Genomic DNA, 17,212 nt, shown 5'->3' on the forward strand with positions numbered 1-17,212 from the left:
CCAATCTGAAAGAAATATTCTGCTATTACTGACTTTTTGGATTCCATTTAAGGGGCTTCAAGGGTGTGATAGCCAATCATCCCGTGCACTACACCAGTGCTTGTCAAGCTTTTATGTGCTCCTGAGTTGCCTGACATGCATGTTAACAAGGTCCAGGCAGGGGCTGGGAATGTGTGTCCTAGCCAGCTCCCAGGTGCTGCCTTTCTGCTCCTTGGACCATACTTTGAGATGGCAGCCCCACAGAACTCACCCAAGTAGGAATTCATTAGTGCTTAATCTTCAATCCGAGGAAGTATGTGTTTGCTGAGTTAAGGCTGATGAAGACCTGTCAGCAAAAGGCAAATTAGACAATGCTGCCTGTGTTAGAGTCTGTGACACCGAACCCACAGAGCTGGTTGGCACTGTTGGCACCCTTCATTAAATCCCCGGCTTGCCAAAACTGTGTTGATATGCTGGAATCCTGGGAACAAAAGAATGAATATATACATAGATTATCATTTTCCCAGGATTAAGAAATACCACTTGGTTGAGCTAATTAACCACTAATGGAAAGACAGGTTATAAGTCAAAATCTCAAACCATTCACAATTCTCACTGCTCTTCTGCCTCCCTATCTTTTGCTTGTGGGAATTGACACAGTACAAGGGAAAAGAGTGAACACATCTGAGATTAAGACGCTCAGCACACAGAAGAGCAAATCCTTAGCCCGAGGAGAATGAATAGTCACCTCTGTGCCAGCCCAATGTCAACTGTCTCTTCATGTTTCAGATTCCATGCATTTGCTGAGAGAACAGAGTGCGTAGCACTTCCTGCCTTCCTCCCAAAAGATGGTGACAGTGTGACGACTTGGAATTCAAGGAAACTGAAAGGAAAACTGCCTCCAGGTACCTGGAATCCAAAAGAAGCAGTGTGGCTTTTATTCTTAGTAACTTCAAATGATCTGTCTCATTAGGAATAAAGTACTAGGCCGGGACCACTCTGTCTTTCGTATTGTTAATGTGGTCCAAAGGCAAAGTCAATGCATATTAATGGTGAATTTCTCAGCCTTGCAAGTAGACATAAATTTATTACCCAGGGAAATGGCCTAAATGATGTGTTTACTAACTTGGGAACCTTCTGGAGATGTCACCGCGGGCATGTCGATGCTGTGTGGGTTTTTGGCAGTGCAGAGCTGCTCTGCTCCACAGGTGAGCTGGGAGGCACAGTGAGGGCATCAGTGGTTCTTGGGGGCTTTCTGCCGTCCTCCCTATGATGAAAGCAGTACTTGCGGATACAGGGGTTGGGCCTGACCTGCCCCTCATGAGGACACCGGCTGCACAGCAATCTTTATGGAGACTGAGTGAACCTCCCCTTTGATTCTAGGAATGTGATCAGAGAGCTTAAGGAGCACAGAGAATGAAGTCACAAAATCAGCGAGAAATCAGGCTATGATTTGGAAAACAACAGAAAGTTGCTCAGAAAGCCAAGAGATAGGAGTTTCTTTGGGGCTGATGAAATTGCAAAGTGCCAAAGATGCTGAATAAAAACCTCTGAGAAAAGGAGGGAAGGGGGCTCCTGTTGGATCATTGGATGGTGTGACACAGCGGGTAATCAGAAGTCCAGGAAAGCCCACGCCCACCTGCACCCTCTGCTTTAGTTGTCAAACAGATTTCTAGCTTCATTATAAGGCAATGACTATTTGGGGATAGGGGAGGAGCTGCAGCACAGAGCTGCCTGAAAGATTCCTCTGTGTACATAAATATGTTGCAGTGGCCCCCAAGAGAAGGGCACTGGGACTGTAAGGAGGAGACAGTCGCCCTGCCAGACTGGGGTGACGGATGATAAAGGCAGGGGCTGGGTCACAAGCCTGTTCTTGACACAGGATTTGTAGGTTCAAATTCTTAGTGCCCCAAAACAGAGCAGGGGAGAGGCTCCAGTGGAGCTCACTGAAGGCCACAGCTTCCTGTTGCTGACACCTTTGTTCTGATCAGGAAGTGGATACCTCCAGAGAATTTGAGAAAATACCAGTTGATAAGCAAGCTTGAAGCTGATCTAAGAAAAAATTAACTCCAGATGTATGCTATGCCTAGTCAAAGTCATTTAGAAGATTCAGGGGCGGCGCCTGTGGCTCAGTGAGTAGGGCGCCAGTCCCATATGCCAGAGGTGGCGGGTTCAAACCCAGCCCCGGCCAAAAACATACAAAAAAAAAAAAAAATTAGAAGATTCAGCCTAGTGGGCAATGATTGAATCAAGGCAAAGAATAGGAGACGTCACCAACTAGCTCCCCAAGGTGTAGCAATTTCCTTAAGTGCAGTTTAATTTTGGTCTCTGTATTCCTTGGTAACTTAGTAATAACGGGAGACATAAACTGGATAGCTTACACTTTGAACAACTACCATTTTCCAACCCTGTGATGCATGCAAATTAAATTATGGCTAAAAACATTTTTCTTAGAATAAAATGCTCATTGTGGCTTCTCATTCTAAATCACATGTTCTGAATTTGGGGGGAGAGTCCCAAATCCTACATATGTGATCATATCTACTTTACCCATCACAATGTCCCAGAAATGCCAACATTTCAAAGCCTACCCTCCCACTCAAAAACTGCTAGAGATCTTGACAGACTATTTTGGTTTGGAAAATGTGTGATTTCCAACCTCACCTGGGCCTCTGGGCAAGTTCTCTTACTTTTACCTGGTTGCTTCTCTCTCCCCATTGGCACATCCACTGTCTCAAGCATTTATCATTTTCGCTTTCCTTGGGATCCCCTCTAGTTTGGGGGTTATGCCTCCTCAGATTATTTTGCCTTTTCTTGCCCAGAAAATAGAGACTCTCTAGTTAAGGGGCTTGAGAATCATAGCTCAGAGAACTTACTTGACAATTTGAAAAGAATTTTCTACTATTATTCACTTTTTGGATTCCAGATAACTGGATTTCGGGGTAGGACATACTATTACCCCCATGCTCAGTACTTATGAAAGAAACCCCCAAATAAAAAAACAACAAAAAACCCAAACCCCCCCAAACCTCACCTTTGTCATCAAGATAAAGAATATTTGCTAAAGTTGCAGTAAACTATATATACACAACATAAATTTACCACCCTAACCATTTTTAAGGGTACAGTCCAGTCGTATGAAGCATAGTCACATCGTTGTGCAACCATCACCACAATTCATCACCAGAACGCTTTTCATCTCCCCAAACTGAAACTCTGTACCCATTAAACAATAATTTCCCATTTCAGTCTTTTCATGCTGCTATAGCAAAATGCCCACCACTGGCTCATTTGTAAAGACAAATTTATTTCCCACTGTAGGACTTACTTTCCCCCCAGTTGTAGAGGCTAGGAGTTCCAGTATCAAGTCACCAGCTGATCTGAGGTTAGGCGAAGGCTCATTCTCTGCTTCCAACATGGCCCCTTGTTGCTGCTTTCTCTGGAGGGGAGGAAGGCTGCATCCTCAGATGGGAGAAGAGATGGAAAGGCATGAAAGGGTCAACTGGGCACTCCCTTCAATCTCTTTTATACGAGGCAGAGCCCTCATGACTTAACCATTTCTTCTATAGACCACATTTTGTTTATTCATTCACGTTTTGGCTATTGTAAATGATGTTATGAACATGGTGTAGAAATATCTCTTTGAGACTCTGCTTTCCATTCTTTCGGGCATCAACCCAGAGGAGAATTTCTGGATTGTATATGGTGATCCTAGTTTTAACGCTGTACTGTTTTCCATAGTGGCTGCGCTGTTTTACATTTCTACCAACAGTGCACAATTGTTCCATGTCCTATATTTTTGATAGTAGCCATCCTAATGGGTATGAGGTGGTATATCATTGTGCTCTTCATTTACATTAATAAGTGATTTGGAGCATCTTTTCACGTGCCTGTTGAAACAAATAACATTTTGATGCAGTTTTTAAAAAATTGCTTAAGACTTTTTTTAATGGTCATGGGTGCTTGCATTTTGCTGACTTTTCTTTTTTTTTGAGATAGAGTCTCACTCAGCTGCCCTGGGTAGAGTGCCATGGCATTTATCGTAGCTCACAGTAACCTCAAACTCTGGGCTCAAGCGATCCTCTTGCCTCAGCCTCCCAAGTAGCTGGGACTACAGGCAGCTGCCATAATGCTTAGCTAGTTTTTCTATTTTAAGTAGAGATGGGGTCTCACTTTCCTCAGCCTGGTATCAGGCAATCCACCCACCTCAGCCTCTTACTTGGTCCCAGTTTGTTGACTTTATTGAAAAAGTCAAGTTGTAAATTTCTATTCCAAATTAAAAATGAAGTTCTTAAAAATCTCAACTTGACCAGATATGAAACAATTTAAAAACCTTTAATGGCATATTGAGAAAAAACAGACTTAAAAAAAAACCCCACATTTATTATTATCAGAAAACAGGTCATTAGGTAAAAATAATAAAACCCCCATGCTGCATAGGTAATGCAGATACTTCTAGTTATCTGGTCAATGGGCAAAAAGTTAGTCCTTAAGGTCTTCACCTCCAGTCTTTTGTTCATTTCTTATTGCTGGAATTTCATACTCATTTCTTCTTGCTGGAGGACTACACTGGGTGACAGTGGAGATGCTGAGCTGTCATTTACTCAGCCCTGCCCTGCTCAGCCTCAGGAGCAGACCAGTTCTCAGCTGGTGGATTGGCTGCTTTTGTCTTTTTGTGCCATCTTGTGGTTTCGGGTTTTCTGGGCATCTGCATCAGTAATTGAAGTTGAGATGGTACCATGTTGGGTACTGTCTCCTTGCTTCTCTTTCTCCTCTTCATTGCCATCCTCTCTGGGCTATCTTGGTGAGGAGAACCCCTGTAGAATCGTGGTCTGTAACTCCAATACATAGTCTGTCTTACTGGTCTACCTTGTTCTCCTGAACCCTGGTTGTCAGCACCCTCCATCTCTTCTTCCTGCATTGGAGGGTTGGAATACTGTGGTTGATGCCCTAAAATAATGCTGTAAATTTTAATGTTTTTTTTTTTTTTTTTTTGTAGAGACAGAGTCTCACTTTATGGCCCTCGGTAGAGTGCCGTGGCCTCACACAGCTCACAGCAACCTCCAACTCCTGGGCTTAAGCGATTCTGTTGCCTCAGCCTCCCGAGTAGCAATTTTAATGTTTTTACTTTTCAATATTTTTTCAATTATTGTAATGTTCTGGAAAAAATTAAGTATTAATATAATAGTACATGACATTGTGTATATGGGTGTATATTTCCCCCCTTTGCCTCTGCCTCTAATATGGCTCTGCATGTCGCTGCTCACAGGTATTTCCCCACCTTCTGACCTCATTCCCATCACTTCTCCCTCATTCACCTCACTCTTCCTAGCCCTGCTTAATGTCTGCCATCTCCTGAGGGCAACATGCCCTTGCTCTTACCTGAGCTATCTCTAGATGATGCCTCTCCCCACCCTCTGCCTTCATTTCTGCCCCACCGTATATAAAGGTTGCCTTTCTGGGAAGCCCTCCCGGACCTGCCTCTCCCCTCCACTTTCCTAAACTACTTGATGAAGGATATGCTATAGCACTTGAGCCACAGACAGGACAGTATCTTTCAATGTTAATTTAGGAAGGATCCAGAGACTGCGACAGTCAAGAATCTCTGTTCACAAACTCCGATATGCTAGACAAATCTACTAAAAATGTCATAATTCTATTTTTTTGTGACCTCACCCCCCTGTTTTCTTACACATTAGGGGGAAATGTGCAGACAACCTCTGTTTTCCCCTGCTGTGCACTTCCCCAAGCCCAGGGAAACAATAAAGAAAAAGTGTGTGTATGTGGGGCATGGGGGCCTTATCTCATAATATCTTACAACATGGTCTCAGCCATCCACATCTCTTGAAGCAAATCTTTATGTTTCTAGAAAGGAATAACTTCTCACTTGCAAGAGGATGGGACTAGATCACTGGCCTGCACTAGACTCCCAGGGCCTTGGCACACCTGCCTGGCTGGGTCGTGATTCCTGGGCTCCAGGAGTTGGGTGCCTGAACCTGGCCCTCAGTGGCCTTCTCACCTTTCACTTCCAGGGATGACTTCCTGCCTTAGAGATTATGCTTCCTCCTGGCACAGGTCAAGCCCACCCAGGAATGTTCCATTGGCCTCAGATGGACTGTCCTCACTGGGGAGAGTGGGATCTCCAGATAGTGAGGGAGGTTTAATCTGGAAGATGCTGCTGACCTGTGCTTTTCCTTCTCATAGCCATCCTTCCCTCGGCTCCCAGGCTGGAGTTGGCTGGGGCTCTGCCCCTGTTCACTCTCCTGGGGCACGGAGCACACTGCTCTGTTGGGTGGTCAACCCCTCCACTCCCATGCTTCTCTCCATGAAGGTGTCCCTGCCCCATCCCCTTTTCATGATGGGCTTGGCTGTCAGGGGAAGGGGCACCAGCAGAGCCTAGATCACTAGGAGACCCGAGTGACACTCCCTTCTGGTGCTGCTCAAGACGCTCAGCTCCCTGCAGCATGTCTTCCCTTCCCTGTTAGTCTAGATTCTCCTCATGGCCTTGTCTACCATGAAATAAGCACCTTACCTATAAGCAAAATAAGAGAGAGACCTGTTGAGCTTCCCTGAACTCTAGACATTTCCTTTTTTCTTTTCTGATACCGGGAAACACTTTCTCCAATTTTTGCCCTGAGGTCTTAGTTTCCCTATCCATAGTCTCTGGCCACATGCTCCAGGGTCCTTCACTGATGGACAAATTCAGAGGTAGCCCTGAATGGCCGGTAGCAGGGTCTCCTTGCCTTGGTACCTGGCTCCATAGACATCCTTCCTGCCTGGCTTCTGAAAACCTTTAACTCTGGCTGCCATGGCTCCACTGCACTGATGGGGTGATGGTCTTCATCGCCCTGGCTGGCAGGGCTTTGGCTGGTGCTTCTGAAAGAGGCCTTCTTTCTTCAGAATCTAAAATAGAGGTCTGAAAATCCATGCCCCTCTATTTCCAGACATTCTCAGAAGGTCAAAGAATTTCATTTTTCAAGCAAACTCCAAGAGGTCTTTGTTCTGATCAGTTTATACCAGTGACTTGGGATGTAAAAGTATTCTGTGAAACTTAGTCTCATCCAAGGCCAGTGGTGTTCTCCAAGTCAGCCCACTGGTGTGACCTGTTCTGAGAGGTCACACCACACTTTCTACCAGTTCCCCATAGAAAGCCAACTATCCCAGAAGAACTGGCTTCAGTGTATCAGTTGTGTAGGGAACACTGCCTGAGGTCCTGGCTGACTCAAGTGAGACCCCCCTAGGGGGCACATGCGTTAGTCACCAAAACAAGGCTGATCACTTTCTTTGATTTCTAGAATTCAGTTTAATTTTTGATTCCCTTGCCCTTCTGGACTAGATAGGTGGGAAATTAACCTCAGTTCCTTGTCAGGCTCCCCTTCCAGAGCTTTAACCACAGTGTGGGTGTCCTAAGAGGTGCTTAGGCCTCAGGAGGGGGCTCTAGCCATTGGACATCTGTCCTGGCAAATGACCCCAAAATACTCACTGTCCTTCTCTAATGCCACTTCAGGTTGAGCAGCTCTCTGGGCTGGGCTCTGGCTGTGGTAGTCTTTTGTAGACTTTGCCCCACCTCCCTGGATTCACCATGCAGGCTTCCTCCCCAAGTGCTGCAAAAAACTGGAGCCAGGCCCCATCTCCTTCCATGATCTGTCTCCTCTACCCCACCCCCAAGGCCAATCTCCTTTTAAACTGGCAAAAAAACCTCTCTCTCTTGCTTCTTCAGAGCTACCTGCTTTGCAAACCCTAACACCTCTCGTGGGAGCTTAGGCTTTAAAAAAAGCCAGCATGTCTTGCAGGCTACTTCATTTTTCTACCCTACTCTAGGCCTCCTTTGGGGCAAGTTTTCAATGAGCCCAGTGTCTGCTTGAGTGTAGAGGAGGATTGGAGAAGGGAAGACACAGGGAAAACATAGATTAATTGCCATCACCAAATAGGATCCAACCACATATATAAATGTGACCTTCTGTAAGTGCTAGAGATATGATGTTAAGTCTTAATGTAGATGGCTCTTCTACAGAGGAGAAGACCTCTGAGATAATATGATTACTTTGTTTCTTGATGTTCTGGATAATGAAAGTTTGCATGCTGTTATGTTTTGAGGTATGAAGCTCTAGAGTACAGTTTGGAAGCCACTGGCCATATATATGTGTCTGTAGAGCACTTGGAATGAAGACAGTCCAAATTGAGATGTGCTGTGAATGTAAAATACATGCAGGATTTCAAGGACACAGTGTAAAAAAATGTAAACCATCACATTAATAATTTTAAATATAGACTGTGTCAAAATTATATTATTTATATATTGGGCTATATCAAGTATATTAATACATTTAAGTTCATCTGTTTCTTTTTATTTTTAAAAATGTTGCTACCAGAAAAATTTTAAATGATATATGTGGTTTATAGCTTATGAGGTCTGGCAATTAAATTTATGAACTCATCCTAGAAAAAGTGCTGCATACCTCATTGCTGAATATCACTACAGTTACCTTTGAAGTGCTCCCTTTGGCAAAATACATGCTGACACCAGCACCTAGTTCACCCTTCAAAGAAATTTTGGAACTCTTTTCCTGGAATGACCATCAGAGCTGTCACCATACATGAGGTCTGACAATTTAAGTTTGCCAACTTGCCACTATGTGTTTATGTTGGCAGCATAGTACAAATAACTTGATAAGGTTTCATAACCTTGGTATATCAATGTCACAGCTGCGCTTGTGTCAACGTGTGGCAGTGTCTTGCTGCGTTGCGTTCATGATCATTGCTGCATAATTTTGTGTGCCGTATGACACCTCTGATGGTCTGATGAGACTTCGATGTCTGTTGAACAGCACTGTATAGAGGCAAACCTCTGGCCCTATCACTTAAATACCTGTGCAACCTTGGCCATGGTATTTAAGCTTTTTGCCTCCTTTTCCTCATTTATAAAATGGGAATAATTGTCACTATTAATTGTTTTGTTTGTTTTTTTTTGAGAGAGAGTCTCACTTTGTTGCCCAGGCTAGAGTGCCATGCAGTCAGCCTAGCTCACAGCAATCTCAAATTCCTGGGTTCAAGTGATCCTCCTGATTCGACCTCCTGAGTAGCTGGGACTACAGGTACCCACCACAACACCCCGATCATTTTTCTATTTTTAGTAGAGATGAGGTCTCACTTTTGCTCAGGCTGGTCTCTAACTTCTGAGCTCAAGGGATCTTCCCACCTCGGCCTCCCAGAGTATTAGGATACAGGTCTGAGCCAGCATGCCCAGCCAGTCACTGCTATACTATGTTATGTGTGGTAGGGAGGCAGAGAGGAGTAAGGCATAGTCCTGTGTCCAGGGAACTCAAATGTAGTAAAATCAAGAGCCTGGCCTTTGGGGTCAAACCTGTATTTGGATTTGTCACTTATTAGGTGTGTGATTTTGGTCAAGGTGTCTAATTAACCCGAGGTTCTGCTTTCTTATTTATAAATGAGGTAATGATGTTTACCTCTGTGTTGGTAGGAATCCACGTGTATATGCATATAAAAATGTCTTTCTTTTTATTTGTATAAATTTGTGGGGTTCAATGGCAATTTTCTTTTCTTTTTTTTATTGTTGGGCATTCATTGAGGGTACAATAAATCAGGTTACACTCATTGCAATTGTTAGGTATAGTCCCTCCTACAATTGTGCCTCACCCCAAAAAGGTGTATCACACACTGAGACCCCATCCCCTCTCTCCTTCCCCCTCTCTGCTCTCCCTTCCCCCACCCCTCACCATGTTATTGTCATTAATTGTCTTCATATCAAAATTGAATACATAGGATTCATGCTTCTCCATTCTTGTGATGCTTTACTAAGAATGATGTGTTCCACTTCCATCCAAGTTAATACAAAGGTTGTAAAGTCTCCATTTTTTAAAAATGGCTGAATAATTTCCATGGTATACATATACGACAGCTTGTTAATCCATTCCTGGGTTGGGGGGCATTTAGGCTGTTTCCACATTTTGGCGATTGTAAATTGAGCTGCAATAAACAGTCTAGTGCAAGTGTCCTTATGGTAAAAGAATTTTTTTCTTTCTGGGTAGATGCCCAGTAATGGGATTGCAGGATCAAATGGGAGGTCTAGCTTGAGTGCTTTGAGGTTTCTCCATACTTCCTTCCAGAAAGGTTGTACTAGTTTGCAGTCCCACCAGCAGTGTAAAAGTGTTCGCTTCTCTCCACATCCACGCCAGCATCTGCAGTTTTGAGATTTTGTGATGTGGGCCATTCTCACTGGGGTTAGATGATATATCAGGATGGTTTTGATTTGCATTTCTCTAATAATTAGGGATAATGAGCATATTTTCATATGTTTGTTAGCCATTCGTTTGTATTCTTTAGAGAAAGTTCTATTCATGTCTCTTGCCCATTGATGTATGGGATTGTTGGCTTTTTTCATGTGGATTAATTTGAGTTCTCTATAGATCCTAGTTATCAAGCTTTTGTCTGATTCAAAATATGCAAATATCCTTTCCCATTGTGTAGGTTGTCTCCTTAGCTGTGCAGAAGCTTTTAGTTTAAGTCTGATTTGTTAATTTTTGTTGTTGTTGCAATTGCCACGGCAGTCTTCTTCATAAAGTCTATTCCCAGGCCAATATCCTCTGGTGTTTTTCCTATGCTGTCTCTGAGGATTTTTATCATTTCATGCCTTAAATTTAAGTCCTTTATCCATCTTGAATCAATTTTCGTGAGTGGAGAAATGTGTGGGTCCAATTTTTAGTCTTTTACATGTGGATATCCAGTTCTCCCAGCACCAGGGCAATTTTCTTACATGCATAGATAGTGGTAAAGTCAGGACTTCTAAAAAAGTACATTGTACCCAATAAGTAATTTCTCATCTTCCACTTCCCCTTACATTCCTCACCCTTCTAAATCTCAATTGTTTGATGGTTCCACTTTCTATGTCCATGTGTGCACATTATTTAGCTCCCACTTATAAGTGAGAACACATATTGTCTTTCTGTGTCTGAGTTGTTTCCCTTAAGATAATGGTCTCTAGTTCTATTGCTGCTACAAAAGATTTTTCATTCATTCTTATGGCTAAATGGTATTATATACAAGAAAATTGTTTTCCATAGTACCTAGCACATAAACAGTCAATAAATTATAACTATTGTTACTGCCATAACTATTATCATTCTTTGGGTGACATTGCAAATGTTATTATTAGTAGGTAAACAACTTAAAGACTAAGACTCTATTATCTGTGCTTCTCTCTGCAATCCTATTTCCTGCATTTGTTTTAGTTTTAGTTCTATCTTTAGATATACTATACTCAATCCTCACTTCCAGTCCATTTACTTTGATTGCTTGTATTATCTCTTGGTTGGCTGAAGTTCATCTTCTAGTAGTTTCCTCAAGAAGGGCTCACAGGAGCAATATTCTCAGAGTTTTCAAATGTCCTTTTCTGCAGTCTTTAACATGCTCAAAGAGCAAGTTGGCTGGATGTGATGTCCTTGGCTTCCCCCCCCCCCCCCCTTGAGTGCCTATGGCTTATGCTCCAACGTTCTCTGGAATTGTAAACTGCTCAGGAGAAATCTAAGGGCTCGATTTTTTTTTTCTTTTGTAAGTGACTTTATCTTTTTGCCTGGCTGCCCAAAGAATTTTTCTTTTATCTTTAAAGTCCATTAAGTTTTAGGATTTATCTCATGTTGACGGCTGCAGTTGATTTTCCCTGGCATCTGCATGCATTTTCCGTATGTATACTCATGACTTCTATTTCAGGCAGGTTTCCTTGGATTGTATCTTTAAATATTTGTCCTGTTCATTGTTTTATTATTATCTTAAAATGTAACAAGCTCATTACATATTGCTTGATATGTGCCAGGCACTGTTCCAGACTCTTTATCAAAAGTTTAGCTCACTTATTCTTTATAACAACTCTATGGAGCATGTACTATTATTATCTTCATTTTAGTGATGGGAAAACCAAAGCAGAAAATGGTTAAAACACTTGTCTAAATTCATATAAATAGTCTGGGGCAGAGGGGGATTTAAACTCAAGACTGTTCTCATAATCATTGTGCTGGTTGTCTTCTTCAAGACATACTTTATGTATTTGATGCATCTTCTTTAACAGTTTTCCATAGTTATTATTTTCTTTCTTATATTTTTAAATACTTTATTTCTGCTTCTTACAGTAAGTTCCGTAGTATCTTTTCTTCATGAGCTCCCCCCAGTTTCTTCCTAACTTCTGTGATTTTTTTTTTCTTTCCAATTTTTTTTGAGACAGACTCTCACTGTTGCACTGGGTAGAGTGCTGTGGTGTCATAGCTCACAGCAAACCTCAAACTCTTGGACTTAAGCAGTTCTCTTGCCTCAGCCTCCCAAGTAGCTATGACTATAGGCACCTACTGCCACACCTGGCTAATCTTTCCTAAATTTTTTATATTTCTTTTCCTATCGCCTTGCCATCTCATTCTCGAGTTTTTAAATTTCTACTTTATGTTTTTTCATCATGGAGAGGATGGCTTCATATTTACAGAAGGTGCCAAAAATACATATGTACGTTTTAAGAAAGGAAAAAATGTATTAAAATTCTGATACTCCATATATACCAATAACAAAAGATAGTAGAAGTCACATTTGATCGCCTCTTGTAGTTGTAGAAGTGAAACATGACTTGAGTATTATAATTTTAACACAGTTTTTTCCTTTCTAGAATTGTATATACATTTTTGGCACCCTTTGTATATTTTTTAATTCACAGGAAAATGAGGTATCATCATGTTATGTTTCCTTTATAACATTTCCAGGAACTATTCTTCATCTCTTGGTAGTTTGGCTGCTCTTTCCCCCTAATTTTCTTACAGTATCCTTGTTTGGATGCCATGTACAACTTCTTTTTTGTTATTCCCCCCTCAATGGATGGGAATGGAAGGGAAAGGGCTGAGGTAGCTCTTCATACTTCACAACTCAACGGCTCCCTGCTTCTTTGCCACTACAGAAATGGAGTGGTTCCCGCACATCAGTTCTAGCGGAGGCTGTGTGAAGGGCTTCCTCTTTCGCTTCTCTTAACTAAGTAGGCAGACTTTGCCATTACCCATTGTCATTGGGGTTCCAGCATTCAGCGTCACCAACGCGGCTCATCTTTGACTTCAGGTGGGAAGCCCCCACTTCCTCATATCTGCTGCAACCCCCTGCAGGTGTGCATTTTCTATGTTTTCTTCTGTACAGCTTCTGCCTCATCTCAGCTGCTCTGGACAGTGGCTCCTTCCCTGGATGATATTATATTTTTGTCTCCTAATTTGAAATGAAAAAGGTATTTGTGTTTTCTTTTCCATTCCCTTTTTTCTCCCCATAATTTCTAGAAAAAGGGAAAAGAAATTGACCTACTATTGCTAAGCATAAATGTTCCTAGGACATCTTGGGGATCTAAGCGCTAAGAGTGAATGTGGATGCTGATGTCTTCAACTACTGTGTGGAATGGACAGTAGGGGTTACTTCTTTTTGTCATGAATTCATGGGGTCGTATATTATGCTGCCACTCACTTATTTATATACAACTGAGAAAATATCATTTTGACACCTGGGCCATCTATTGTCAGTTTCTTAAATTCTAAAGTAACTTTTCAAAGCATGTTTTTACTTCTGTTTATCTGGTAAAGCACATTTATTGATTTGTGTAAATAAATATACAATAAACCATCCTTGTATCCCTGGGATAAAACCCACAAGATCATGGTGAATTATCTTCTTGATGTGCTGTTGAATCCAGTCTGCTATTTTTTTTGTTGAGGATTTTTGTACTATGCTCATAAGGGATATCAGACAGTGTTTTTCTTTGTATTGTTGTGTCCTTTCCTGGCCTTGATATCATGAGTTAGGGGCTAGGAGCTGTGTATGTTCCCTCCACTGAGAAGGATGGGGTGGGAGTTTATTCTGCCCGGGTCTCCCCACAGTAGTGGCAGTGGGGGCTGGGCAAGGCTATTTAGACAGTGGCCACATTTAGATGGTGGCCATGAGTACCAGGGCTGTTCAGGTCCAGGGGCAGTGGCAGCAGGGTGGTGTGAGGTGAGCAGGGCAGCAGCAGTGGGTGGGGCCGTGGAGGCATGGGGTGCTAAATATCATAGTTTATACAATTTGAATATTGTATTTCCTTCTTAATATTTTCCCAAGTTCCTATCAGTAGTTGACTAAATGATAGCTTTTGTAATGGTGGAAACACATGCAACACAGCTTTAATTGTCCTGGGGAAAAATGATTTGAAATAACATGAGTTAAACATTTGGAAGGTTAGTATACTCTGTCCCCTTTGTCCAATAATTAGAACTAGTATCATGGCTTCTAGGTAATAATTGATAATAGTAGGAGAATAAAACAAATGGTAAAAGTTATTTTCTAATATTCACAAATTATATGACAAATAATTTCCAATGTTACTATAAAACTTTTGTAGTTGACATTAAAAATATCTACTACGTCATTGAAGTTATACACAATAGTTTTGTCAATTATTTTATTTTCTATTGGATATTTGGGTAATTTTTAGTATTTTTTAATTTTTTGCTTAGAGATAATACCGCATTTGTCTTTTGTGTGGCATATTTACTCCTGTAGTTTAGATTTTTTAAAAAATACTTTCTATTAGTGAAAACACTGATTCAAAGTGAACATTTTGGGCTAATCTCTCACATTGACTTGCTCTCCAAAAAATGTTTTAAGACAATCCAGTTCACACCAGTAGGGTAGGAGGTGTATCCATTTCACAGAACCTGAATTAGTGTAAGAATAGTATCTCATACTTTCCATCTGAATTTCTTTGATGTAGAAATTAATGTCAATTAGTAGCGAATAGTCGTGAAGTTGAATGTGTTTGGATTTGTTAACAACTCCTTTTGTAAATTACCTATTTGTCTATTACCCATTTACCGGCAGGGTAATTGTGTTTGTTTCTTATCATATTAAGTGAACTCTTTGTATGTTAATGACATTAAGTCTTTGTTGTATTACTCATGGATAATTTATCCTGCTTATTATATTCCTTTCCATTTCAACTCCTTTTACAGGCAGCCTTAAAAGTTGCACAGCAACTCCAATCTATGAATCCTGTAGGTCCTTTGTGATTGTATTTTTCTTTTGTTTGTTTCTTTATGGCCTAAATTTAGAACAAAAACAAAAACGTTATTGGTACTTCTACATCAATTTCAAAGTAGGGTGTGATGTGAGGGTGGGGAACAGATTTTCCCCAATTTTGTAACAATAGTCTTTATAGCACTCACAAATTTTCTTCCTCCACTGACCTGTGCGACATCCTCTGTAATGTATTGTAGTCTTCTTGCTCCTAGACCATCCTCTCTCTCCTAGACCATCCTCTCTGCTTCATGGCTCTTTCCTGTTCTAGTCTAAGATCATCATGACCTTTAGATATTATTTGTTCTTGTCTGTGCCCTGTATATTTATTGCAGATGTGAAAAATGAGTTTGATGTTGTCTGAATAAACCTTCATTTTGCACACTGTTGGACTGAATCTTCTACGGTACGTGTATACTTTGTCCCCCTTCAATTACACTGTCCTTCTCATGGGACCCATTGAAATTCTACGCTTTCTAGGGTTTTCCTCAAATATGTTTTCCTTCCTTTCTTTCTCATTTTTCTTTTCCCTTTTCCAGTTTATTGACATAATTTGGGTAGCTCTCGTGGTACAATTAGAGGGTTTGTTTGTTTTCTTTCTTTTCTTTTCTTCCTTCCTTCCCTCCCTCAAACTCCTGGTTTTAAGTGCTCCTCCCACCACAGCACCCCAAAGTGCTAGGATTATAGGCATGAGCCACTGCACCTGGCCCAGTTGTACAATTTGAAAGGAAAACAAGAGATTGAGTTAGATCAGCAGTTTGCTTACTGCAGTTTTGCTTGTTGGTATATTAGAACCTTTAAATTTTGAAACAATAACATTGCATTTGTAGCCATCATCAACTGGAGATTTAAAAAATTACAATTATTTATTTAAGGCCTTCTAAAGGCCTTAAATGTATTTCCTAAAGTTGAGGAAATACTGACATCTGTCTTCCCTGATGGATGGTTTGGACTGCTCCAACCTAAAGTAGAGCCTGGATAAATTGGACACATGCATTACTACAAATGAACTTTGGTTTTATTTCATTTTGATGTTTAATACTTGGTGGTAGGTAGATATTTGTAGGAATCTGCAATTCTTGTAATGGATTTGATAAATTGTAATGATATCTGCAAATAACGATATGTTGATTAATTATTATCAACATTTAGGCTTTGTATTTTGGGGTGATTTCTTATATCAACCTTTTCTCCTGAATAAAACAAAAAGTGGTTGTGAGCTGAGAGCAATTTTGTCTGTCTTGCTTCATTGTAAAGGCAAAAATAGATACATCATGTAAAATCACTTGTTCTGTGCTTGCTTTGTATTCTTATAGGTATATTAATTCTTTGGAGGAATTTCTGTCCAAACTTAATTATTTCCTGTGTGTTTGTTTTTCCAGGCTGCTCTTTTCAGTTGATGGAAAGTTTTTGCAATGTTTTGACATAGACATATGTGCTGCTTAGAAGGCACCTTAAGTATCTTAAGTAATACATTACATTTTAAGTTTTTCTTACATTAACCCTCCTCTCCAATCCCAGGAGTTCACAATCTTCTTTGGCTGTCAAGAATGAGAAGGTAGGGCGTGCATGTGGCTCAAGGAGTAGGGTGCCGGCCCCATATACCAGGGTGGCTGGTTCAAGCCTGGCCCTGGCCAAAACTGCAAAAGAAAAAGAATGTAAAGGTAGAGGACAGGAAGGGGTACTAAGGTTTATTCTACCTACTGAGTCAGGAGCCCTTCTGAGCACGTGTGCAGCTGTGACTCAGATGTGAAATTGGTACCTGCCTCTACCTCAAGGATGAAAAGAATTGCCTCTAACCCTGATTCTGTGGCATAGAAAGTTGTCTAAAAGACCCTTTCCCCAATTTCTGTGAACTTCTAGAGGAGGAGGCGTACGCTTCCATTCCCATTACCCTCTGGAGCCCTGTATTTGCCTGTGTTGTCTGGTTTCCCCATGTTAGTCTGGAAGAAAATTCAGCTTCTTTTCCTGTCACCTCCATCTCGTCACATTCACTAGGGCTGATTTTAATAGCTGCCTCCCTAGAGGTTGAGGAAATACTGACATCTGTCCTCGCTGGCCCCTCCCTTCTATTTTTTTCTTTGCCTTCTGAAGCTTCTCACCATTTCTTTTCAAGAGCAAAACATGCCACTGAGTCATCTCTCCACCCCAATGTCAT

General features: G+C 41.3%; 1 protein-coding gene across 1 annotated transcript in view; it reads left to right on the forward strand.

Moving 5' to 3' along the window:
* The window catches only part of VWA3B (von Willebrand factor A domain containing 3B), a 250,813-nt gene that overhangs the window by 43,125 nt on the left and 190,476 nt on the right, over positions 1–17,212 (forward strand). Inside the window, exon 7 of the mRNA XM_053588419.1 lies at positions 769–884. Within this exon, the coding sequence (XP_053444394.1) occupies positions 769–884 (116 nt within the window). The remainder of the gene's footprint in view (positions 1–768; positions 885–17,212) is intronic.

The sequence above is a fragment of the Nycticebus coucang genome, chromosome 4, assembly GCF_027406575.1.
Source record: "Nycticebus coucang isolate mNycCou1 chromosome 4, mNycCou1.pri, whole genome shotgun sequence".
Taxonomy (NCBI): domain Eukaryota; kingdom Metazoa; phylum Chordata; class Mammalia; order Primates; family Lorisidae; genus Nycticebus; species Nycticebus coucang.